General features: G+C 40.7%; 1 protein-coding gene across 2 annotated transcripts; it reads right to left on the bottom strand.

Annotated features, from left to right (window-relative positions):
- Positions 1-162: 162 nt before the first annotated feature.
- LOC143935027 (testis-expressed protein 47-like) lies at positions 163-27,926 on the bottom strand. 2 transcript variants are annotated; one of them, XM_077458608.1, is made up of 8 exons: positions 27,781-27,926; positions 25,371-25,531; positions 23,779-23,851; positions 21,838-21,932; positions 19,281-19,345; positions 13,676-13,877; positions 8,469-8,625; positions 163-1,263 (listed from the first exon to the last, which is right to left on the bottom strand). In XM_077458608.1, exons 2-8 carry the CDS (start codon positions 25,488-25,490, stop codon positions 1,205-1,207), a joined length of 771 nt encoding a protein of 256 aa, XP_077314734.1. In that variant the 5' UTR covers positions 25,491-25,531; positions 27,781-27,926; the 3' UTR covers positions 163-1,204. The 2 variants fall into 2 exon arrangements, with proteins under 2 accessions (XP_077314734.1, XP_077314733.1); XM_077458607.1 differs by having other exon boundaries at positions 27,749-27,908.

Genomic DNA, 27,926 nt, shown 5'->3' with positions numbered 1-27,926 from the left:
AATTTTCAGCTTTCAGCGCTGATGCACTTTGAATGACAATTACGCGGTCATACAACACTGTACCCAAATGACATTTTTTTCCCACAAATAGAGCTTTCTTTTGGTGGTATTTAATTACAGCTCGGAGTTTTATTTTTTGCTAAACAAAAAAAGATGCAAAAAAAAAATAAAAAATCATGTTTAATAGTTTGTTATAAAATTTTGCAAACAGGTCATTTTTCTCCTTCATTGAAGTGCGCTGATTAGGCGGCACTGATAGGCTGCACTGGTGGGCACTGATAGGCATAGTTAAGGCAGCACTAATAGGCACAGATAAGGTGGCACGGATGGGTGGCACTAAGGGGCACTGATAGGTACCACTGATAGATGGGACTGATGGGCACTGGTAGATGACACTGATGGGCACGGATATGTGGCACTGGGGTGCAGCACCGTTGTTGAGGCAGATTGTAGGCACTGATGGATGGCACTATAGGCACTGATGGGTGGCACTGACAGGGGGGGTACTTATTTATTAATGAGGTGGCACTGGCAGGGGGCAGGTGGGCAGTGGCAGGGCTGGCCGTGATCGGGACTGATGTCCCGATCACGGCTGCCGGTGATCGGCTCTTTTTTTTTTCTCCTTGCGCTGTCAGCGCGAGGAGGAATAATAGACGGTAACCGGCTCCGTTGTATCACATGATCAGCTGTCATTGGCTGACAGCTGATCACGTGGTAAGGGATCGCGATCGACCCCTTGCTCGGATCCGTGACACGGGGCGACGTCAATAGACGTAGTCCCGGCAAAGGAGGTCCGTGCTGTAGCCGTCATTTGGCTATAGCGCGGATCTCTAGTGGTTAACAACAGTGATGAGAAAATTTGACGAAAATGGGATGGAAATGTTTTTTTCTCAAACCAACAAATCTAACAATGAATGTGTTTTTTGTTCAGGAAAGTGCCTTCATTCCAAGCGAACGCTCAATTTTGGAATGAATGGACTTTTCCTGAAACAAATTTTGAATTTAAATTACATTTTGAAGTACTTTGAAAAAGACATTGGTCAAGTCATCACATGTGCTGAGAATTTATGTACAAATTTTCGTATGAGAAACTTCTAGCATAACATTAAAAATGGAGGTGCTATGTAACGTTTTTCAGCAAATGTTACCATTTTAAAATCTTTAACTGCTGGTAACACAGGGTCACATCAAAAAGAGGTCTTCTTCATTGAGGAGGTCTTGTTTTCAGTGGCGTTAAGTGTACCGGTGTAGGCCAAACACGATCTGTTAATACAGAAAAAATAAAAATAAAAAATACATTATTATAGAGTCACTTATTCCCCCTATTATTTTTCTAAAGAGTTCTACACACAGAAACTACCATGGTTTTCGATGATCACGTTTTGGACCTCTGTCCAACACATGGGCCAAACAGTAATGACCTTAGGCTTCACCAGATGTAAGCTAACCGTCAGTGCCAAACTCCCAATCTGGCCATCTGTCATCTGAAGTGTTACTAAACCCAAATCGCAAAAGCCAAAATAATTTGCATTACCTGCTCGTGTCCACAAATATGAGACATGAGATATGTAGAAATCCTGGAGTACAAAGTTCAAGGATGCCTTCAAAGATCAAGGACTTGACTAATTTGACAGTTGTAAAACTGTCCTCCAATGCCTCCCGGAGTTTAGACTTCATGTTCATTGTTCTGATGATACTATCCACCCATCTTGTTTTCTGTTGTCCTCTTCTCCTTTTTTTCCTTCCACGTTTCCCAACATTAAGGCCTTTTCCAATAAGTCCTCTCTTCACATTAGGTGGCCAAAGTAATTGAGTTTCAGCTTCAGGATCGGTCCTTCCAGTAAACATTGAGGGTTGATTTCTTTCACGATTGGCTGGTTTGATCTTCTTGCCCTCCACAGGACTTTTTGACAGTTGTAAAATTTTAAGAAATTTTGAAGCCATGTTTTTTTTTTTTTTTCCAGAAACAATTACATTTTTGAAAAAAATAAAATACCGTATATACTCGAGTATAAGCCGAGATTTTCAGCCCCTTTTTTTTAGGCTGAAAGTGCCCCCCTCGGCTTATACTCGAGTCACGCAGATCAGGTAGGCAGACGGCGACCATTCCTCTGTTCAAAAGCCGCGCCTCTCTGTCTGTGATAGGCGGAACACTCAATTTCCCAGCAGTCAGTGTTCCGCCTATCACGAACATCCGCTCATTCTCATACTACGGACGAGGATGAGAGGATGTCCGTGATAGGCGGAACACTGACTGCTGGGAAATTGAGTGTTCCGCCTATCACAGACAGAGAGGCGCGGCTTTTGAACAGTGGAATGGCCGCCGTCTGTCAGACGAGGAGGAGAGGTGCGGCATGGCATACAGAGGCTGCAGAAGGCAAAGAGACAGGTAGGCTGCGATGGACACAGGGATGGACGGGACACAGGGATGGACGGGACACAGGGATGGACGGGACACAGGGAGGGACGGGACACAGGCATGGACACAGGGAGGTATGCAGCTGCATATGGGCATTGTTGACCCTCTTTTAAGCTGTAACAGTAGCTGCTGCATGTCTCACCCTCGGCTTATACACGAGTCAATAAGTTTTCCCAGTTTTTTGGTGGTAAATTAGGGGCCTCGGCTTATATTCGGATCGACCTATACTCGAGTATATACTGTAACATGAAACTGAAAGTAATTTTGTTACACTGGGAATGTGAAATAGAGTGTATATAAAAAAATATCAGGCTTGAAATAAAAGTACAGCTTTTGAGAGATGAGAACTCTGGAGGGAAAAAGCTCCTCCCACTTTCATTCTGGTCCTCCTCATTTCATTCCATTACATTTTTTTTTTTGTGCATTTAGGGCACCTCTGGCACTGGCATGCCAGGGTGTGTTTTGTTGTCCTTTGTAGCATTTGGAAAAGAACATTTTTTTTCTCCCAATATTTGCAAATTGCAGATTTGCGCTCAGCAGAAATTGTGCTGTGGAAATGTGTTCAAACTATAGATATTGGTCTCACCATTGTCAAGTCACCTAGAGCCCAGGTGACAGATGCACACCGTAGGGCTTAGGAGTGCACCGCAAGGTTGTGGACCCTACGGCTGACTGCTGCAGGCAGGGGTCAAGGTGATAGGAAGGCAGGGCCGCCAGAACACCAAGATGGATCCCACCGGGGTTAGAGTGCAAGATTCCCTGGGGCGCGGAGTCTAAGAGCCAGCAGGTGTTCACCAGAGTGGTGAGGATGGACTTGGCTGCAACTGGCTCCAGGTCGCGACCCCCAGGGTCCCCCAGCTCACACCCACAGTAGGCAACAGGAGGATAGGGATGGTGAAGGACAAAGCCAAGGTCGGGGCCACGAGCAGACAAGAATAGTCGGGGACACGCCAAAAGGTCAGGATCACAGGCAAACAGGGATAGTCAGGACACGCCAAAGTCGGTAACGGAAAACAGTAGAAGAGCACACGGCAGGTAACAGAAGCTAACACACAAAGGTTGATCAGCAGGATTGGCTAGCAGTGCACAGGTTAATATAGAGTTCTCTGATAGGAGCTAGGGTGGAGCCATGCTAGAGGATGGACTATAAAAGCAGTCAGGTGAGGCTCGGCTGGTCTCTAGAAATGAACACATGGAGACAGGTAAGCAGACAAACTCTATTGCATAACCATGACAACCATTTTACGGAGAGGAGGAAAAAAAAAAAAAAAAACTATTTACTAACCAGACTATAGGGAAACATTATACTGTCAATGTGATGGTGGAGAACATTAAAATGGTAAACAATTGATAATTAAGGGACTTTAAAGGTGCCAAGAACTACTAGTACACATTATGGGGTATTTACTAAAACTGGAGCACTCATGATCTGGTGAAGCTGTGCTAGGTAGCCAGTCAGCTTCTAACTTCAGCTTGTTCAATTAAGCCTTGGCAATAAAACCTGGAAGAGTTTTGCACCAGATATTGTACTCTGCAGTTTTAGTAAATAAACCCCATTATATATAAGTAGTATAAAAAGTAATTTTATTACAAATCAAGTAAAATAGAATATTATAAAAAAAAAAAAAATCGCATAAGATACACTTATGCTCAGCAATTACAGCAGCTTCCGCTCTACATGTTTCGCCCTATAGACTTCCTCAGGAGACCCAAGAATATTGCATGAATGCCGATTCTCTAAATGGAAAAACAAACCGTCCATAAGTGGACAATAATCACCATGTGACATATAACAATCAAGAGGTACATAATATATACATTTCAATAAATCATCCACCATATAATATGCAGTAATCCAATTGAGGAGGTCGGCCTACCAGAATGCTAAAAGACAGACAATTGCTAGTTCAGCTAGCCGCTGAATTCCCAAAGGTAGACCAGATACAATGGGGCAATCGTGTGACCATAGGAGAAATATATTATATACAGTGGACCCCGATGGGATGGGGGACCCTGTGGACATGCTGTATGATCCCCTTATTCTGACCGATATATATTGTTTGCAGTGTGGACACACCCTAACCGTGGTGGTGACCTGTGGTGCATGCTATGGGGGAGGAGGTTCCCCTCTCTCTTCCCAGGCTGACTGACCCTATATCCATCAGGATTATTTGAGTAGTTACTCTGTCTAACTTCCACCTGGGATCTCAGAGTCGACTCACTTCTCCCCCAATACATGTCAAGGTAACGGCTACTATTTTCCTCACGTGGGGGGATTATGTTTTAAACCATCTCTAGGTTTAATCCATACAAATAATGATATTATTTTTTTAGGAACTCAATTTTATATTTCCCCTCTGGTCACACGATTGCCCCATTGTATCTGGTCCACTTTTGGGAATTGAGTGGCTAGCTGAACTAGCAATGGTGTGTCTTTGAGCATTCTGGTAGGCCGATCTCCTCAATTTGATTACTACATATTATATGGTGGATGATTTATTGAAATGTATAGATTATGTACCTCTTGATTGTTATATGTCACTTTATGATTATTGCCCACTTATTGTCCACTGTTTGTATTTCCATTTATAGAATCAGCATTCTTGAGTTGCCTGAGGAAGCCTATATGATGAAACACGTAGAGCAGAAGCTGCTGTGCATAAGTGTATCTTATGTGATGGTTCGTATAATATTCTATTTTACTTGATTTGAAATAAAATGACATATATATATATATATATATATATCTTTTTTTTTTTTTTTTTTTATGTGTTATAGTGGTTCTTGGCACCTTTAAATTTCCTTAATTTTCCATTATTTGCCTTCCACTATTTGGGATGTGGTGTCATTTGGCCCTACATTATCAGAATCATTTAAAGATTATAATGATAAACAAATTTGTCAGGCAGATGTACCCTTTTATCTGTCAATTAAGAGAGGACAGAAACTATCATCTACTGCAGGGGTCTCCAACCTTTGGCCATCCAGTTGTTCAGGAACTACAATTCCCATCATGCCTAATCATGTCTAATCATGTCTGTGAATGTCAGAGTTTTACAATGTCTCATGGGATGTGTAGTTCCGCGACAGCTGGAGGGCCGTAGTTTGGAGATCCCTGCAGTGCCCCCTAGTGGCAGAAATGCATATCGCTGTTTGAGAACCTCACTGAGAAGTACAGTGTTACTTGAATTGTGTTCCAGGCTTTGCTTCTCTTCAGCTGCGAGAACTTTAAATCATTTAAGACTTTACATAAATCTCATAAAACTTTCACTAAGGTCTTCATGTTTATTTTTTATTCTAAAAGAACATTTTCCCCAAAAATCCACCTTGAAAAAAAAAATTTTTTTGCAATTTTTCCATTTTTTTTCCCCAATCCTTCCCATCGCTACATGGGACTACAATAAAATATACTGATGCAGCAAACACCGACATGTAAAACCTTCTAGGGCAGGTTGTCTGCCCTGCCCACACAGTGGCTCACATTTATGCTTGTCCTCTGCTACTGCCATTTGTAGAAGTTACCAGAAATATCATACATACATACATACATACATACTGAATAAAGCCAGGCTGCTAGTACACATGGCCTTGCTCTGCATGCATTGGTGAAGCCTCAGACCGGAAGTTCGGCTATGACGATTGAGCAGATTGTGTGGAAGACAGCAATACTGCGCATAAAATCAGCTCATTAGGTAAATAAATACATGCAGTAAGTATTTTTTATTATAAAGATACATTAGCACACATGGTAGGGATGCCACCTGTCCAGGATTCACCCGGATAGTCTGGGTTTTGCGTTTTGTGTCTGGGTTTCCGATAGCATGAAAGTTGGAGGCTCCCCAAGCAACACAACCGCCGAGTGCATAGGCGTGCGCAGGGGCCGGGTGTGCCTGGGCATGCCCTAATCACCAGGGCTGACAACCGTCCGGGGGGGGGGGGGCTGGCTGCGGTTGTCTAAGCTGAGTGTCTGTAACACCCTCTCTCACACTGCCCAGAGCCAGCACAGTTCCCCCCTGCCCAAAAATGGGGGGAAGAGAGCACAGAGGGCTCGATGTGCTCCTCCTCCCACCCACACGCCAATCCCTGGCATGCTGCGCCTCAAAAGAAATGTGTGGACGGGAAATTTGAAGTCCAACAGCTGGCAGATACATCGTGGGTGAAAGGTACTGATGCCTGAGCCTCCATGCTTGGGTGAGTGAGCTCCCCATCCACTGCCTGGCTGAAGCTCCCCTCCCTCCCTCCCTCCCTTCTCTCTCCTGCCTCAGAGCGAGTACACCAAGGTAAAGGCGACTCAGATGTAAGGGGTGCTCTGTGGACACTGATGTAAGGCGGGCTTTGGAAACCCTGATTTGGAGGAAGGCTGAGAACGCTGCTGTATGTGGGGGCTTTGGAAACCCTGATTTGGGCAAAGGCTGAGAACGCGGATGTATGTGGGGGCTTTGGCTAGCAGAAACCCTCTTACATCAGAGTTCCCCTTTACACCAAAGTCCACAGCGTTCCAGCTTGGAAAAACCAAAGTGGGCCGTGCACCACTGAAGTGTTCAGGTTTGCCTTGAAGAAAAGGTGGCAACCCCAACATTATTGAGATGGTTTAGTCCTACTTTAAACCTCAGCACCTCATTTATGACGGGTGCCAACCTAGTTTTTTTTTGTTTTCCATCTCCGTGGACAACTGGTAGAAGTTAGAATTAGTGGTTAACGGAGAAGATTAAACCTATAGGTCAGTCTATGGTTAGTTGATGACACAATGACATTACGGTCAAGTATGGAATGGGGACAAGGGTTATGTTGGAAGAAGGAAGGCTGTAGACTTTTTTTTTACCCTACCTTCCTCTTGGATCTTGTGAGCCTACACGGAGGTCTGGTTTACACTCCCAAACACATGTCCTTTAACCAGATAAACGGGTTCAGAAAAAAAAGGTTCTAACCCTACCATTATTCCCATACAAACAACATTTGGACTTCACATCTGCATTTGATGTACTCCAAATGTAGACCGATCTTCCAACCAACAGTGCTGAAATGTACTTTGGTAGGCTTTGGTTAGCAGATCATGGGCATAAATAGGTCTCTTTGTGTGACATCCAAGAGGTACAGAAACCCCACCCCCCCCCCCCCCCTACAAGCACTGGTCCTAAATCTATGAGACTTGAAGAGTTTATTTCTTCTTAAAAACTACAAGCCGACGCGCTTTAGAAACTGCAGCAGGCTTCATCGGGGGCTATGATTAGGGAAAAAAAAAAAAGACAAACAAAAAAAATTGTTTTATCCCACATTTTATTCTATACCCCAAAATGACATGCTAAAACGCAATAATTTTTCCCCTTATTCTATTGAGGACCGCCGCCAGCATAAGGCTGCTTAAGTATCCGCCTCAGGGCCCCACAATAAAGGGGGGGGTGGCGGCACTTGCAGAACCTGAGGGGTCACAATGGTGACCTCACCCATGCTCCAGAGGGCCCATGTGGCTTCCCTGTCATGTTAGGTTTTACACTAAGACAGGAGCGGCAGCGGCGGAATTTACCGGAACCAATACCTGTATTTTCCTCCTGCAGCTGCTGAAAGCCCGTTTCTCCTCCTCTCCCTCCCAACGACATTCAGTGGCTGCAGGAGGAAAATAGAGGAGATTGGTTCCAGTATCTGCTGCCTCTGCCCCCTTTTGTCCAGGTTCCACTTCCTTTTGCTGCCTGCACTCCCCTTGGTTCCCCTACCCACTCGCAGCGCTGCCTGCTTCCCCTGCTCTTCTCTCCCGCCGGCTGCTGCAGGAAATTCCTTCAGGATGGAGAGCAGGAAAGGTGCCGGTAAATATGCAATTTACTGGTCCCTTTGTTTTCTGAATGAACACTGTAAGCGCTCGGTACTGAACACTCACTGTGTTCATTGATAATTGAATCTAGCAAACTGTGTATAAATGCTTCATCATCTTCCAACATTTGGTCCTGACACTACAGTTTTTTTTTTTTTTTTTCTGTACCTCTTGGATTATTCCACAAACTCACTTGACTGCTTTTAGAATAACAATGCAAAATTTGTAAGCTTCTGGACTTACCTGAATCCAAGGTGACATGCAGGGGGCTGTCATAGGCCTGCAGGAACTGGTCTGGTGTGAGGAGCTCTCTACTGTGCAGGAGGTGCAGGATGGAGGTCTGGGGGATGGTTAGCTCAGGCAATTTCTCAAACAAAGAATTGGGAATGGTTTTGGAGCCCTGGAGGGTAATGACACAAATCGAGAGTCAAAGTTCCGTAAATATTCTGGTTGCAAAGCCAAAAAGGAAATGAGATTAGCATGTCAAATTGTGGAACCCAACGATATAAAGCAAAACCAAAAACGGCTGCAAACCAATTTTTCGTCTCAAACGGTGCTCAGGTTAGGCTTTAGACCTTTAGCAGACATTAAAAAAATTTGTGACTCCACAGTTGGCGAATATATTATATATATAAACTTTTTTTTTTTTTTTTTTTTTTATTAGAGTTTTCTTCAATTTTCAGCCTGCTTGAAAATGAATGAATTAAAATTTTAAAAAAAAGGGAGAAAAAAATATATACATATTTATTATAAAATTGCGCAAACTGTTGGTGCTATATAACTCCTGTAGTATAATTATTAGAATAATTAAATGTGTGTGTATATATAAAATAATATAATTTTGACCCTTTGGGAGGGACATTTATTTATGTCTATATAATCTCTTTGCACTCAGAAATGTATGTTCTGTACTAGGTGTCTATGCATCCCAATCCGATCCCTTTAATTGGGGGCTGTGGAGACATTATTTTAAAATGAGTGACTCTGCAGTTGAACAAATAATTATATATATATATATATATATATATATATATATATATATATATATATATATATATATATATATATATATATATATATATATATATATATATATATATATATATATATATACAATATATAAATAAAAAAAAATATATATATATATATATATCTATATATATATTATATATATAATTTTATATATCTATATATATATATATATATATATATATATATATATATATATATATATATATACACACACACACACATTAAGTAGGAGAACCCCAGGCACATTTTATTTATATATATATATATATATATATATATATATATATATATATATATATATATATATATATATATATATATATATATATAAAAAAATGTGCCTGGGGGTGCTCATATTTAATTTATTACGCGTGCAAGCTTTACTTCCTACTTAGTAGTACTGAACTCGGGTTGTAGCCTTTTGAGCCTTCTGTGTCAAAACCAGTAGACATGTGCTCTGCCAAAAAATGTGTTTGTTTTCGTTTCGTTCGTTTTATATATAAAAATATATATATATCTATAAAATAGATTATATATATATATATATATATATATATATATATATATATATACACATATATACAGTGGTGTGAAAAAGTGTTTGCCCCCTTCCTCATTTCCTGTTCCTTTGCATGTTTGTCACACTTAAGTGTTTCGGAACATCAAACCAACTTAAACAATAGTCAAGGACAACACAAGTAAACACAAAATGCAATTTGTAAATGAAGGTGTTTATTATTAAGGCTGGGTTCACACTGCTGCGGGGGGGAGATCCGGATGTGATTCGCACCGCAAATCACATCCGATCTCCGTAGCGATGCGAGTACAGCCATACAGATAGTATGGCTGAATTCGCATCGCTCCCGCAGCAAACTCGCACAGGACCCTTTTTTTGGTCCGCAACAGAATCGGATCGCATGGGGGTTCACACCATGCGATCCGATTCCTGTGCGAGTCGGCAGATCGCACTGCGATATGCGGACGGATCTGGGGGTGTCATTAACATATCATTGACACTCCCAGCCGTCCGCATAGGGCAGTGTGAACTGCCGGCGGGAGTAATGCGATGCGGGAAAACGCCGCGGATTTGCGGCGTTCCCGCATCGCAGCGGTGTGAACCCGGCCTAAAGGTGAAAAAAAATCCAAACCATCATGGCCCTGTGTGAAAAAGTGATTGCCCCCCTTGTTAAAACATACTATAACTGTGGTTGTCCACACCTGAGTTCAATTTCTCTAGCCACACCCAGGCCTGATTATTGCCACACCTGTTGACAATCAAGGCATCACTTAAATAGGAGCTGCTTGACACAGTAAGGTCCACCAGAAGATCCTTAAAAGCTACACATCATGCCGAGACCCAAAGAAATTCAGGAACAATTGAGAAAGAAAGTAATTGAGATCTATCAGTCTGGAAAGGGTTATAAAGCCATTTCCAAAGCTTTGGGAATCCAGCGAACCACAGTGAGAGCCATTATCCACAAATGGCGAAGACATGGAACAGTGGTGAACCTTCCCAGGAGTGGCCGGCCGCCCAAAATTACCCCAAGAGCGCAGCGACGACTCATCCAAGAGGTCACAAAAGACCCCACAACAACGTCCAAGGAACTGCAGGCCTCACTTGCCTCAGTTAAGGTCAGCGTTCATGCCTCCACCATCAGGAAAAGACTGGGCAAAAATGGCCTGCATGGCAGAGTTCCAAGGAGAAAACCACTGCTGAGCAAAAAGAACATCAAAGCTCGTCTCAATTTCTCCACAACACATCTTGATGATCCCCAAGACTTTTGGGACAACATTCTGTGGACCGATGAGACAAAAGTGGAACTCTTTGGAAGGTGTGTGTCCAAGTATATCTGGCATAGAAGGAACACTGCATTTCATAAAAAGAACATTATACCAACAGTAAAATATGGTGGTGGTAGTGTGATGGTCTGGGGCTGTTTTGCTGCTTCAGGACCTGGAAGACTTGCCGTGATAAAAGGAACTATGAATTCTGCTGTCTACCAAGAGATCCTGAAGGAGAATGTCCGACCATCTGTTCGTGTACTCAAGCTGAAACCAACTTGGGTTCTGCAGCAGGACAATGATCCTAAACACACCAGCAAGTCCACCACCAAATGGCTGAAGAAAAACAAAATGAAGACTTTGGAGTGGCCTAGCCAAAGTCCTGACCTGAATCCTATTGAGATGTTGTGGTATGACCTTAAAAAGGCCGTTCATGCTCGAAAACCCTCTAATGTAACTGAATTAGGACAATTCTGCAAAGATGAGTGGGCCAAAATTCCTCCAGGACGCTGTAAAAGCCTCATTGCGGGTTATCGCAAACGCTTGGTTGCAGTTGTTGCTGCTAAGGGTGGCCCAACCAGTTATTAGGTTTAGGGGGCAATCACTTTTTCACACAGGGCCATGATGGTTTGGATTTTTTTTCACCTTTAATAATAAACACCTTCATTTACAAATTGCATTTTGTGTTTACTTGTGTTGTCCTTGACTATTGTTTAAATTGGTTTGATGTTCCGAAACACTTAAGTGTGACAAACATGCAAAGGAACAGGAAATGAGGAAGGGGGCAAACACTTTTTCACACCACTGTGTATATATATATATATATATATATATATATATATATATATATATATATATATATATATATATAATAAAAATAACTATATACATATACCTATGCAGAGAACATATGGCATAGATGTCTATTGCCAAAAGTGGTCACTAAACATGCGTGTAGTGTTCACAAAAAGATATATGCATCAATTTAAATAATGTATGAAAAATAGGAACCATACATAAAAATAAACATAGAAATTGTTATAAATTAAAGTCCATTAAGATGATCCAATATTCCAAGCGATCAGCATATCACCACCGTGATCACACACACACTGCGAGATTCTGTGCCCGTCACCAGATAAGTGATGCGCTTACCAGATGAATGAACAATTACAGCCTTAATGGTATTTAATTCGAAGCAGAGAGGTTAGAGCATCAATCAAGGCTCCTGCATCCAGATAACCCCCAATGTAGATAAATAGCCAAATCCCAGTCTTTGGAGCTCCAATGGATATATCATCAGCCAGTGGTGCTTGGAGGTTATTTTTATTATTTAGTGCTATTGGCGCAGCTCTTCTTATCTTTCTTTGTATTTTTGTGCTTGTATCCCACTTAGAGCTGCTGCCTATTATTTATGTTCAGTATAATTTTTAATTTATAGTTTTTTGTTTATTCACATCCAAGCACAGTTTACACATTTTTCTATATATATATATATATAATATATATATATATATATATATATATATATATATATATAAATATAAAATATATATAAAATATATATATATAAAAAATATAAAATATATATATATAAAAAATATAAAATATATATATTATATATATATATATATATATATATATATATATATATATATATATATATATATATATATATATATATATATATATATATATATATATATATATATATATATAGACATGTGCTCTGCCAAAAAATGTGTTTGTTTTTGTTTAGTTCGTTTTTATTTTTTAATTTTTTTGGGTCATTCGTTACGATCGTAATTCATGAATGAAAAAGAAAAATCGTAATTTTGTAAATTCAAAAACCCGAAAAGAAGAAAGAAAATCCAAAAATTCTACAGAACTATTAAATCATAGGTATTGGAAATTCCTTTCAAATTTGGCTGTTAGTGAACGTAACGAATACGAATTTATCCAGTTATTAATTATCCAAAATATCTAAACAAATGGAAATGGAATAGAATAAATAATAATAATATATTTTTATTATTATTATTATTTATTATTATTCATTACGTTCCATTAGTTTAGATGCGGCATTCGTTATTCCGGATAGTTTAAAAATTGGGATAAATTCGTATTCGTTACGTTCACAATCAGCCAAATGGGAGCATTTCCCTTACCTTAGCCAGCAGCAGGAGAAGCCTGCAGGCAAGAAGGGAGCCAGAGTCTGGGCGATGCCGGAGCTGGGAGGCAGAACTTCGGTCCTACCTACAACTCGTCCCGTGTCAACATTGCGAATCAGGGCTGCCGGAGTTACAGTCCTAGCGCCAGGCTGAGTAGGAGGGGCATATAGAAGAACCAATCTCCTCACTGCAGGAGCCAAGAGGAAAATAAAGAGGATTTGCTCTTCTATATGCTGCCCTTCTCATGTGTAGACCAATATAACATGGGCCCCCTACAGCATGGGGACGGGTTGCAATTGCGACCCCCTATAGCTACGCCTCTGCCTGCAGACTTGATTGATAAAGTCATGGACACAACATGAAAAGATATTTCCAAGTTACGAATCCAATGAGTCTACTAACCCACCAATCAACATTGAGCCTTCCCCCTCTATCCATTATCAATAGCCCCTCCCCTTCACTTACCTTGGGGTATTTGGTCAACTGCTTTCCGATCTTGAGTATCTTGGTCAGGCACTCGGTGATAATCCCATCTGTGGCATCCTCACTGTACTTATCCCCCAAGTATTGACCAGGAACATCCAGCACTTTGTAGCTCCACTGGCTGAACAGTCGGTTGGGGATGTTATGGGACAAAACCAAAATCTTGGCGTTCGGCACTAGCGCCCTGCAAAGTAGGACACACACATTTTCACTGGAACCAATATTAGAAGTTTTGAAACGGCCTTCATTTCAATTGAAGGCCACATCCAATGTGAAATGAGCAAGGCGAACCCTTCCGACTGCCCATAAAATAGAACCCTTCCGACTGCCCAGAAAATAGAACCCTTCCGACTGCCCAGAAAACAGAACCCTTCCGACTGCCCAGAAAACAGAGCCCTTCTGACTGCCCAGAAAACAGAGCCCTTCCGACTGCCCAGAAAACAGAGCCCTTCCGACTGCCCAGAAAACAGAACCCTTCCGACTGCCCAGAAAACAGAACCCTTCCGACTGCCCAGAAAACAGAGCCCTTCCAACTGCCCAGAAAATAGAACCCTTCTGACCGCTCCCGGAAAATAGAACCCTTCCGACTGCCCAGAAAACAGAACCCTTCCGACTGCCCAGAAAACAGAACCCTTCCGACTGCCCAGAAAACAGAACCCTTCCGACTGCCCAGAAAACAGAACCCTTCCGACTGCCCAGAAAACAGAACCCTTCCGACTGCCCAGAAAACAGAACCCTTCCGACTGCCCAGAAAACAGAACCCTTCCGACTGCCCAGAAAACAGAACCCTTCCGACTGCCCAGAAAACGGAACCCTTCCGACTGCCCAGAAAACGGAACCCTTCCGACTGCCCAGAAAACGGAACCCTTCCGACTGCCCAGAAAACAGAGCCCTTCCGACTGCCCAGAAAACAGAACCCTTCCGACTGCCCAGAAAACAGAACCCTTCCGACTGCCCAGAAAATAGAACCCTTCCGACTGCCCAGAAAACAGAACCCTTCCGACTGCCCAGAAAACAGAACCCTTCCGACTGCCCAGAAAACAGAACCCTTCCGACTGCCCAGAAAACAGAACCCTTCCGACTGCCCAGAAAACAGAACCCTTCCGACTGCCCAGAAAACAGAACCCTTCCGACTGCCCAGAAAACAGAACCCTTCCGACTGCCCAGAAAACAGAACCCTTCCGACTGCCCAGAAAACAGAACCCTTCCGACTGCCCAGAAAACAGAACCCTTCCGACTGCCCAGAAAACAGAACCCTTCCGACTGCCCAGAAAACAGAACCCTTCCGACTGCCCAGAAAACAGAACCCTTCCGACTGCCCAGAAAACAGAACCCTTCCGACTGCCCAGAAAACAGAACCCTTCCGACTGCCCAGAAAACAGAACCCTTCCGACTGCCCAGAAAATAGAACCCTTCCGACCGCCCAGAAAATAGAACCCTTCCGACTGCCCAGAAGATAGAACCCTTCCGACTGCCCAGAAAATAGAACCCTTCCGACTGCCCAGAAAATAGAACCCTTCCGACTGCCCAGAAAATAGAAACAGAAAATAGAACCCTTCCGACCGCCCAAAAAATATAACCCTTCCGACCGCTCCTGGAAAATAGAACCCTTCCGACCGCTCCCGGAAAACAGAACCCTTCCAACTGCCCAGAAAATAGAAACAACAGAAAATAGAACCCTTCCGACCGCCCAAAAAATAGAACCCTTCCGACCGCTCCCGGAAAATAGAACCCTTCCACCTGCCCAGAAAATAGAACCCTTCCACCTGCCCAGAAAATAGAACCCTTCCGACTGCCCAGAAAATAGAACCCTTCCACCTGCCCAGAAAATAGAACCCTTCCACCTGCCCAGAAAATAGAACCCTTCCGACTGCCCAGAAAATAGAACCCTTCCGACTGCCCAGAAAATAGAACCCTTCCGACTGCCCAGAAAATAGAACCCTTCCGACTGCCCAGAAAATAGAACCCTTCCGACTGCCCAGAAAATAGAACCCTTCCGACTGCCCAGAAAATAGAACCCTTCCGACTGCCCAGAAAATAGAACCCTTCCGACTGCCCAGAAAACAGAACCCTTCCGACTGCCCAGAAAATAGAACCCTTCCGACTGCCCAGAAGATAGAACCCTTCCGACTGCCCAGAAGATAGAACCCTTCCGACTGCCCAGAAAATAGAAACAGAAAATAGAACCCTTCCGACCGCCCAAAAAATATAACCCTTCCGACCGCTCCTGGAAAATAGAACCCTTCCGACCGCTCCCGGAAAATAGAACCCTTCCAACTGCCCAGAAAATAGAAACAACAGAAAATAGAACCCTTCCGACTGCCCAGAAAATAGAACCCTTCCGACTGCCCAGAAAATAGAACCCTTCCGACTGACCAGAAAACAGAGCCCTTCCGACTGCCCAGAAGATAGAACCCTTCCGACTGCCCAGAAAATAGAAACAGAAAATAGAACCCTTCCGACCGCCCAAAAAATATAACCCTTCCGACCGCTCCTGGAAAATAGAACCCTTCCGACCGCTCCCGGAAAACAGAACCCTTCCAACTGCCCAGAAAATAGAAACAACAGAAAATAGAACCCTTCCGACCGCCCAAAAAATAGAACCCTTCCGACCGCTCCCGGAAAATAGAACCCTTCCACCTGCCCAGAAAATAGAACCCTTCCACCTGCCCAGAAAATAGAACCCTTCCGACTGCCCAGAAAATAGAACCCTTCCGACTGCCCAGAAAATAGAACCCTTCCGACTGCCCAGAAAATAGAACCCTTCCGACTGCCCAGAAAATAGAACCCTTCCGACTGCCCAGAAAATAGAACCCTTCCGACTGCCCAGAAAATAGAACCCTTCCGACTGCCCAGAAGATAGAACCCTTCCGACTGCCCAGAAGATAGAACCCTTCCGACTGCCCAGAAAATAGAAACAGAAAATAGAACCCTTCCGACCGCCCAAAAAATATAACCCTTCCGACCGCTCCTGGAAAATAGAACCCTTCCGACCGCTCCCGGAAAATAGAACCCTTCCAACTGCCCAGAAAATAGAAACAACAGAAAATAGAACCCTTCCGACTGCCCAGAAAATAGAACCCTTCCGACTGCCCAGAAAATAGAACCCTTCCGACTGCCCAGAAAACAGAGCCCTTCCGACTGCCCAGAAGATAGAACCCTTCCGACTGCCCAGAAAATAGAAACAGAAAATAGAACCCTTCCGACCGCCCAAAAAATATAACCCTTCCGACCGCTCCTGGAAAATAGAACCCTTCCGACTGCTCCCGGAAAATAGAACCCTTCCAACTGCCCAGAAAATAGAAACAACAGAAAATAGAACCCTTCCGACCGCCCAAAAAATAGAACCCTTCCGACCGCCCAAAAAATAGAACCCTTCCGACCGCTCCCGGAAAATAGAACCCTTCCGACCGCTCCCGGAAAATAGAACCCTTCCACCTGCCCAGAAAATAGAACCCTTCCGACTGCCCAGAAGATAGAACCCTTCCGACTGCCCAGAAGATAGAAACATAAAATAGAACCCTTCCGACCGCCCAAAAAATATAACCCTTCCGACCGCTCCTGGAAAATAGAACCCTTCCGACCGCTCCCGGAAAATAGAACCCTTCCGACCGCTCCCGGAAAATAGAACCCTTCCAACTGCCCAGAAAATAGAAACAACAGAAAATAGAACCCTTCCGACTGCCCAGAAAATAGAACCCTTCCGACCGCTCCCGGAAAATAGAACCCTTCCGACTGCCCAGAAAACAGAGCCGCCCTTCCGACTGCCCAGAGGATAGAACCCTTCCGACTGCCCAGAAGATAGAACCCTTCCGACTGCCCAGAAAATAGAAACAGAAAATAGAACCCTTCCGACCGCCCAAAAAATATAACCCTTCCGACCGCTCCTGGAAAATAGAACCCTTCCAACTGCCCAGAAAATAGAAACAACAGAAAATACACCCTTCCGACCGCCCAAAAAATAGAACCCTTCCGACCGCTCCCGGAAAATAGAACCCTTCCACCTGCCCAGAAAATAGAACCCTTCCACCTGCCCAGAAAATAGAACCCTTCCGACCGCCCAGAAAATAGAACCCTTCCGACTGCCCAGAAAATAGAAACAACAGAAAATAGAACCCTTCCGACCGTCCAAAAAATAGAACCCTTCCGACTGCTCCCGGAAAACAGAACCCTTCCGACTGCCCAGAAAATAGAAACAACAGTAAATAGAACCCTTCCGACCACCCAAAAAATAGAACCCTTCCGACCGCTCCCGGAAAATAGAACCCTTCCGACCGCTCCCGGAAAATAGAACCCTTCCGACTGCTCTCGGAAAACAGAACACTTCCGACTGCCCAGAAGATAGAACCCTTCCGACTGCCCAGAAGATAGAACCCTTCCGACTGCCCAGAAAATAGAACCCTTCCGACCGCTCCCGGAAAATAGAACCCTTCCGACCGCTCCCAGAAAACAGAACCCTTCCGACTGCCCAGAAAATAGAACCCTTCCAACTGCCCAGAAAATAGAAACAACAGAAAATAGAACCCTTCCGACCGCCCAAAAAATAGAACCCTTCCGACCGCTCCCGGAAAATAGAACCCTTCCGACTGCCCAGAAAATATAAACAACAGAAAATAGAACCCCTCCGACTGCCCAGAAAAAAACAAACATTCAGCATGGCCAACCCTTCATCAACATGTAATGAAGATGTTTATAAAAGCTGATGTTCTGTGAACAGGACCTGAAACCACAACATCCAATCAAATAGCTTCTGGCTAGCAAAAAAAGCAAATTATCACCCCAATTTTTTTTTATTTTTTTTTTATTGTTTTAAGATGAGTTTTCTGAAACAAGCACTCCAATGTTGTTTTAGAGAATATTAATTTAAAGAAAAAAAACTTCAAACACTATACATATCCAGAGTCTATAGGGAATATTAAATAGTACCAGGATTCATTTTACAGTTTAATAAACAGATTTTTATCATTTTGAACACGCGCCCTAAAAAAAAAAAAAATTCATTTCTGAGCTACAATAAAAAGGTTGAATTGAGATAAAACGACCTAATATATTATTATAAAGTATACAGAATTGTGAGGATTACCTCGGCAAAGGAGAAGTGCTCACCAACACAGATTTAGACTGTTGTGAGAAATCGGCCTTTTGTGTACATAGAGAAAGTCGTCGATCTTTGCGCTCGTGATAAATAGGGGCAAACACAAAAGTGTTGCGTTTATACATTTTGCTCAGTGTAGTATTATAATTATTATTATGACATATTTTATAATAATATCATAACATATTATATAGGATTTGGCACATATTATGAAAATGAATTGTGGGGAACATACACAATCCTTTGTGAGGCACAATTACTGCCATATGCTCAGACGTTGGCTCTGAAATATGGCCTTTAAATAAAATAATTTTTTAATGCATCGGGGGGGGGGGGCTAAAAGAAATTGGGGGGCAGTTTATTAAAAGCTTTTAATTTAAGGTTGCTATTGGCATCTATTCACTAATGAAAGAGCCTGATAGCGTGTAACGCAATGGTCGTTCTTTTTTGGTGGCTGTTTTTGGCAAAGCATAAAGATGGAACCTCACCCACCTTTCTCCTTGTTTCTTCATCTTCCTCAGATCCCTCAGCACACAATACAAGACATCTCCACCCGACTGAAAGACATGAGACAAAAGGACAACGCAAACTGTTATACAGGATTACTTATTGACCAATGAGACCAATGATATGCATTGGGTTATACCCTACAGCCTCATCATTGGACAAGGTCTGACTTGGCACCACACTGATAGTTATTCTTACAGGGTGAATATTTTCTAGCTTTTAAAATGTAAACCAAAAACCTTACAACTTGTGTACCATCACCGACACTACCACCACTACTACCATCACCACCACTGACACTACTACCACCACCACTACCACCATCACCACCACTGACACTACTACCATCACCGACACTACCACCACTACTACCATCACCACCACTGACACTACCACCACCACCACCATCACCACCACCACTGACACTACTACCATCACCACCACCACTGACACTACTACCATCACCGACACTACTACCATCACCACCACTGACACTACCACCACCACCACTACCACCATCACCACCACCACTACCACCATCACCACCACTGACACTACTACCATCACCACCACCACCACCACCACTGACACTACTACCATCACCGACACTACTACCATCACCACCACTGACACTACTACCACCACTGACACTACTACCATCACCGACACTACTACCATCACCGACACTACTACCATCACCGACACTACTACCATCACCGACACTACTACCATCACCACCACTGACACTACTACCATCACCGACACTACTACCATCACCACCACTGACACTACCACCACCACCACTACCACCATCACCACCACTGACACTACTACCATCACCACCACCACCACCACCACTGACACTACTACCACCACCACCACTACCACCATCACCACCACCACCACCACTGACACTACTACCATCACCGACACTACTACCATCACCGACACTACTACCATCACCGACACTACTACCATCACCGACACTACTACCATCACCGACACTACTACCATCACCACCACTGACACTACCACCACTACCACCATCACCACCACTGACACTACTACCATCACCACCACCACCACCACCACTGACACTACTACCATCACCGACACTACTACCATCACCACCACTGACACTACCACCACCACCACCACTGACACTACTACCATCACCACCACCACCGACACTACTACCATCATCACCACTGACACTACTACCATCACCACCACCACCGACACTACTACCATCATCACCACTGACACTACTACCATCACCACCACCACCGACACTACTACCATCACCACCACTGACACTACTACCATCACCACCACCGACACTACTACCATCACCACCACCACCACTGACACTACTACCATCACCACCACCACCGACACTACTACCATCACCACCACCACCTACACTACTACCATCACCACCACCACCGACACTACTACCATCACCACCACCACCGACACTACTACCATCATCACCACTGACACTACTACCATCACCACCACCACCGACACTACTACAATCACCACCACCACTACCATCACCACTGACACTACCACCATCACCACCACTGACACTACTACCATCACCACCACTGACACTACTACCATCACCACCACCACTGACACTACTACCATCACCACCACCACCACCACCGACACTACTACCATCACCACCACCGACACTACTACCATCACCACCACCGACACTACTACCATCACCACCACCGACACTACTACCATCACCACCACCGACACTACTACCACCACCACCGACACTATCACCACCACCACTGACACTACTACCATCACCACCACCACTGACACTACTATCACCACCACCACCGACACTACAGCCACCGACACTACTACCATCACCACCACCGACACTACTACCATCACCACCACCACCGACACTACCACCACCACCACTGACACTACTACCATCATCACCACCACTGACACTACCACCCCCGACACTACCACCATCACCACCACCGACACTACCACCACTAATGACACTACTACCATCACCACCACCATCACCACCCCTGACACTACCACCACCACTGACACTACCACCATCACTACCACCGACACTACCACCATTACCACCACCACTACCATCACTAGTACCATCACCACCACTACCAACAAATTTAACTTTTAAAGGGAGTTGACGCATATTTGCCAAACACGAGAGTGTGAGGCAATAATATCCGGCGAGTTGACACCTATAGGGGAGCGGTGGCACAATCTGCACGTGGTGTGGTGGAAGAGTTTGTCAAGTAGGATCCTTTGTTGACAACCACATTATTGAACATTTGATTTTTGAGGATTTTTATTTCTTTTTGAATCATTCATTTATTTATCCACTGGCTGATGTTTATATTTTTTGGGCAATTACTTTTAGGGCCACTATTTACTCCATCGGTTTTAACCTTCTTTGCCAAGCTGTGTGAGGAAGGAAATGGCAAGACACTAAAGTGGGTTCCTTGGGGAGACTCGAGAGCGGATCTCTGCTTACCTCAAGAACATGGATGGTACAGGACGGGTAGAGAAGCAAGATGCCCGTTACCGTCTCCCCCTGATTATACTGCTGGAACTGCTGCTCCCAGAATTCTACAAGAAGAAGACACAGGAAATAAAAAACATATACATCTAATATTGATAGGAGGGGCAACTATGAATCATGGGACACCACGAGAAAACTTTGATGAGGGTCATCAACCAAATATGCTCATATTAGTTGAATGATGTCACCAGCATCCCCATCCCTTTGTAATGCCTTTTCTCAAGACGTTACGTCGACGACCTGTAAAATAATAAATATTCTGCTCCCAGGTGCAGCCAGTTCTTGGCTCTACCAGCGTCCCTCATTACCCACAAATTTGAGAATCCCATTCACAGAACTTTGATAGGGGTCACCCAACTAACAGCAGAACAAAGGGATGGAATGGCAGCGATATTATTGGTCTAATATGGCCACATGGCCATATTGGGAGAACGTAATTGACCAAATATGGTCATGATGCTGGTGATATCATTAGCGTAATATGGCTATATGACCATATTTGGATAATGGCATTAACCAAATTTGGTCATGTGGCCATATTATATTCAAATTCAATTGATTTTTAAATCACATCATATGAATATAGTAATCGATACGGGGAGTCCTGGCGATTTTGGTGAGATCTTATTATCATATACTTGTAATATACTCAATTCGTAAATGTAATTGAATTTATGTGCTTTTTCACCAATAATTACATTGCCCTTTCAATGAGACCAATTTATTCTTGAATTGTATTTTCTATATGCTTATTTTTATCTGATTGCATTAACTAATCAAATATTTACTTATCGCATACCTTTGTTATTTTAGTGTCAATTATTGGCTGCTTAAATTTCCTGAAGAAGCTCAAATTGAGCGAAACATGTTGAAAATCGCAGCTTTCTTTCTTTCCCTTTATGGACAAAGTTGGGTAATTCTGAAATGTTTTCCCACGTTGTACCGCACAAGATTATTTTTATGAATGTAACAATAAAGTTGTGTTACTTGTTTTGTAAAGTGTAAATAAAATTATACCTTTTATCTATTTCAATTGTTAATTTTGTGATTTGATACCCCAAAAGTCCCTGGGGTTGGCGATTCCCCCATCCCCTTTTCTAGCCCTCTCCTTCATATGTGGCCATATTAGTTAAATGATGTCACCAGCATGCCTATCCCTTAGCAATGTCTTTTCTCAAGGCGTTACATCAACGACCTGTAAAATAATATATTTTCTGCTCCCTGGTTTAGCCAATTCTCGACTCTGCCAGCGCCCCTCCTTTTTTTTTTCCTGAGCGTGCAATTATTTTTCCAGTTCGGTGGTTCTCAAAATGTTGCTTCCACCAAAGCTCATGGCCTCCCCTCCAGGCCTTCTCATCCAACATCAGTGCCTGACCTCACAAATGCGCTTCTGGAAGAACGGTCAAACATTCCCATAGACACATCTCCTAAACCTTGTGGACGGTCTTCCCAGAAGAGTTGAAGCTGTTATAGCGGCAAAGGGCGGAGCCAACTCAATATTGAACCCTACGGACTAAGACTGGGATGCCATTAAAGTTCATGTGCGTGTAAAAGCAGGTGTCCCAATACTTTTGGTAATATAGCGTACGAGTCCCGATTTAATCCAAATTAGACAAATTTTAGAATTTTGAGTGAAACACTGTGAATGAAAAATTAAAAAATTACCCAAAATACTCTTCCCAAAGAACATCCGATACATCAAAATCGAGAGTTTCCACTTTTTGCAGTGAAATCAATTTTGCTGGAATCAATGCAATCAAAACTAAGAAATCATCATTTTAGAAATCATGGGCCTGCAGACATTTGCCCCCCCCCCCCCCCCCATGACATAACTATTGCCCCCCTGTGGTCAGTGTGTGTTATAGGAACAGACGGATGAAGTCCATACGTCACCTCCGAGGGCGCGCTTATCTGCCAGATCCGGGGAGATTGTAGACACAAAAATTAGGCGGTGAAGAATTGATTTCTAAAATAAAAGTAAAAGTAAAGCAACATTATAACCCCTTTTGATGCCTGGGGCAATTTTCTTTTTTTTTTTTATTTAATTTTTTTTTTTTTTCATACACATTAAAATATGCATTTTGCTAGAAAATTACCTAAAATTGCAATGGCAACCATTTTATTCTAAAGGGCATACACTTTCAGGAAAATGTATAATATTTTTTTTTTTTTTTTTTTTAAGGGGGGGTGGGCTCAAAAAATAAATAAAAAATGTTCCTGAAAGTGTATGCCCTGTAGAATAAAATGATGGACATTGCAATTTTATTACACCACCATAGGTGTGTGCACCCCAAAGCTCACACACACACATGCGTGAACGTGTATGTATGCATGCATGTATGTATGTATGTATGTATGTATGTATACACGCTCTTATAAATAAATGTAAAACATTTTTTAAATGTATTAAAAACTTGAACAGTGTTAGTAGTTTTTTATTTTTATTATTTTAATTTTGTATTATTCTTTTCCAATTTAATTTTTTTGTTGTTTTACAATTTTTTTTTTTTTTTTTTTTTTTTTTTTTTAGGAGCCCCATTGGGGGGGGGGCTTCGATGCAATATCAGCTGGGATAATCTCTGTCGCATGGGGAGATTAGGGTGTACCCACTGCACATACCTATGCATAGCAAACGCATATTTTCATGAAAAAAAATATAAATACAAAATAAAAAATAATTAAATAAATAAAATGAATGCACACAAACACAATATATGTAATACATGTATTAAAACATGGACAATGTTAGTAGTTTTTCATTATTTTAATTTTGTATTATTTTTTTCCAATTTTATTTTATTAATTTTTTTTTATTTTTTTTATTTATTTTTTTAGGAGCCCCGTTGGCGGGACTTTGGTAGGATAATCAGCAGGGGGAATCTCCGCAGCACGGGGAGATTAGGGTGTACCCACTGTACACACCTATGCATATTTTCATGAAAAAAATACATTAAAAAATGCAAATATTAAAAAAAATGTAAATTAAAAAAATAAAATTAATGTACACAAACACAATATATGTAATAAATGTATTAAAACATAGAAGGTCTTAGTAGTTTTTTTATTATTTTAATTTTGTATTACATTTTTTTCAATGTAATTTTTTTTTTTATTAGGTTTTCCAATTTTTTTTTTATTTTTTTTTATTTTTTTTAGGAGCCCCATTGGCGGAACTTTGGTGCAATAATCAGCAGGGGGAATCTCTGCCACACGGGGAGATTAGGGTGTATATATTGCACACAAACCTATGCATATCAAACGCATATTTTCATGAAAAAAGAAATACATAAAAAATGTAAATACAAAAAAAAATATTTAAATAAATAAATAAAATGAATGCACACAAAACACAATAAGGCAAAAAAATTTTTTTTGTTTTAGTTAAAAATATAGGAACCCGGGACGCTGGTCATTTTTGGGCCTAATAACAGTTCATAGCTCTGTTATTTATCATACCTACATACGCGCTATTTTATCTCACTCACCGCATCATCTCTCGAATTCAGGACCATCCGCTTGTTGAGCAGCTGATGAAAATAGCTACTTATTCCTTTTTCTGGAGTGGCTTCCGGCTTCCATGACTGTTCTCGAGACTTCACTGACATTTTTTGAAAGGGCACGGAAAAAAATGTTTTCCTTTTTGTTGCTAAAATATAAAATAAATATTTAATTTTCTAAAAATTGTAAAATAATATACAGACTTGGGTTCAGTTATTAATTTTCTAAAAATTGTAAAATAATATACAGACTTGGGTTCAGTTAAAAAAAAAAAAAAAAAATAATATGTTAAATTAATCAGAAAAAAGTTAAATATAAAAACATTTAAAAAAAAAAAAAATGTAAAACGTACACTTATCTAAAAAGTGTAAAATATTTTACAGACTTTGGTTTAAGGGGGAAAAAAAAGCATTAAACAAGCATTAAAAAGTGAATATAAAAATATTCTATTCTATAGTTATAAAAGGAAAACATACACTTTCCTAAAGATTGTAATATAGTTTACAGACTTCGGTTTGCTAAAAAAATTGCTAAAAGTGGAAAAAAAAAAAAATTACTTAAAATATTTTTCTTAAAATGAAAAAAAATAAAAATAAATAAAAATAAAACACTTTGCTAAAAATTGTACAATACTTTTCAGACTTGGGTTTATTAAAACAATAATTGATAAAATTACACACAAAATATAATATATATATCTCTATCTCGAGATATATATATATATATATATAAAAATAAAACACTTTGTTAAAAATTGTACAATATTTTTCAGACTTGGGTTTATTAAAAACAATAATTGATAAAATGACACACAAAATATAATATAAATATAATATATAATATATATATTATGTTATTTTGTGTGTCATTTTATCAATTATTGTTTTTAATAAACCCAAGTCTAAAAAGTATTGTACAATTTTTAGCAAAGTGTTTTTATATATATATATATATATATATATATATATATATATATATATATATATATATATATATATATATATATATATATATATATATATATATATATATATATATATATATAATTTTTTTTATTATTTAAAAAAGAAAATACACTTTCCTAAAGCTTGTAAAATAGTTTACAGACATGGTTTAATAATAAAAAAAAAAAGTTGCATATAAAAATAATTATGTAAAAGTTTAGGGTAGGTTCACATATGCTTTTGCCGCATCCAATTCGCATGACATACGAGTGTGACAGGCTCTCAATGGAGCAGGTTCACACACATCTGGGGCAGCCGCGGTGCAAATTCGTAAAGAGTCCTGTGCATTTTATTGGGTCAGGTGTAGGTGTGGAGTTCAGGCAAAAATTCGAACCCAGGCTGGAAACCGCGGCCGAATATATGTGAACCCTGCCTAAAAGGTACATAAAATATAATATGTAAAGGGTTAAAAAAAATTTTTTTTTACATTTAACAGAATAATATCACAGGAATACACTTTCCTAAATATTGTAAAATAGTTTACAGACCTGGATTATTTGAAAGAAAAAAAAAAAAAAAAAAAAAATGTTAAATGTTAAAATAAGTTACCTTTAAAAATTTTATGTAAATGTTTAAAAGTTACATAAAAGATATGTAAAGGGTTAAAAAAAAAAAAAAAAGTTACAGTTTACAGACCTGGGTTATGTAAAAGAAAAACAAAAATAAATAAAGTAAAAAGTTACATATACAAATATTATGTAAAAGTTACATAAAAGATATGTAAAGTGTTAAAAAAAAATACATTTAAACAGATTATTATTGCAGGAATACAATTTCCTAAAGATTGTAAAATAGTTTACAGACCTGGATTATTTGAAAAAAAAAATAAAAATAAATAAGTTATATATAAAAATATTTAATGTAAAATCTTAAAAGTTACATAATAGGTATATTAGACTTTTCTAAAGACTGTAAAACAGTTTACAGACCTGGGTTATTTGAAAAAAAATTGTTACATTTTAAAAATGTTACATAAAAATACTATGTAAAAAGTTTAAAAGTTACACAAAATATATTTAAAGTCACATTTAACAGAATATTATTACAGGAATAGACTTTCCTAAAGATTGTAAAACAGTTTACAGACCTGGATTATTTGAAAAAAATAAAAATATAAAAAAAAGTTACATATAAAAATATTATGTAAAAGTTACATAAAAGATATGTAAAAGAGTTAAATAAGTTAAACAACAATACACTTTCCTAAAGATTGTAAAATAGTTTAAAGACCTGGGTTATTTGAAAGAAAAAAAAAAAATGTTAAATTTTAAAAAGAAGAAACCAAAAAAACCAATAAAAAAATATGTTGAAGGATAAAACAAAAAAGTTACATATTAAAACATTGTGTAAAAGTTACATACAAGATAATAAGTAGAAGGTCAAGAAAAGTTACATTTAACAGAATAATATTCCAGGAGAAAGTAGAAGCCCTGAGAAAGCCGGATTATTTACTATTGTGGTCTCCCGGTAACAAGCCGGCCCTGGACTCTGATTGCGCCCCGCTCTCCTTTGTCTGATTTGTTGGTATTTTGTGGTCGC

This window comes from Lithobates pipiens, unplaced genomic scaffold (assembly GCF_037356315.1).
Source record: "Lithobates pipiens isolate NorthernLeopardFrog02 unplaced genomic scaffold, aLitPip1_a1.2 Scaffold_28, whole genome shotgun sequence".
Classification (NCBI taxonomy): domain Eukaryota; kingdom Metazoa; phylum Chordata; class Amphibia; order Anura; family Ranidae; genus Lithobates; species Lithobates pipiens.
This window is presented reverse-complemented; position numbering and strand designations above follow the sequence as displayed.

Excerpts from the sequence above, each read along its gene's own strand:
- LOC143935027 (XM_077458608.1), bottom strand. The coding sequence starts at position 25,490 with ATGTCAGTGAAGTCTCGAGAACAGTCATGGAAGCCGGAAGCCACTCCA. Across the intron at positions 19,346-21,837 it reads GTACCATCCATGTTCTTGAG|TCGGGTGGAGATGTCTTGTA; the intron begins GTAAGCAGAGAT and ends CATGTCTTTCAG. Across the intron at positions 8,626-13,675 it reads AGTTGACCAAATACCCCAAG|GGCTCCAAAACCATTCCCAA; the intron begins GTAAGTGAAGGG and ends ATTACCCTCCAG.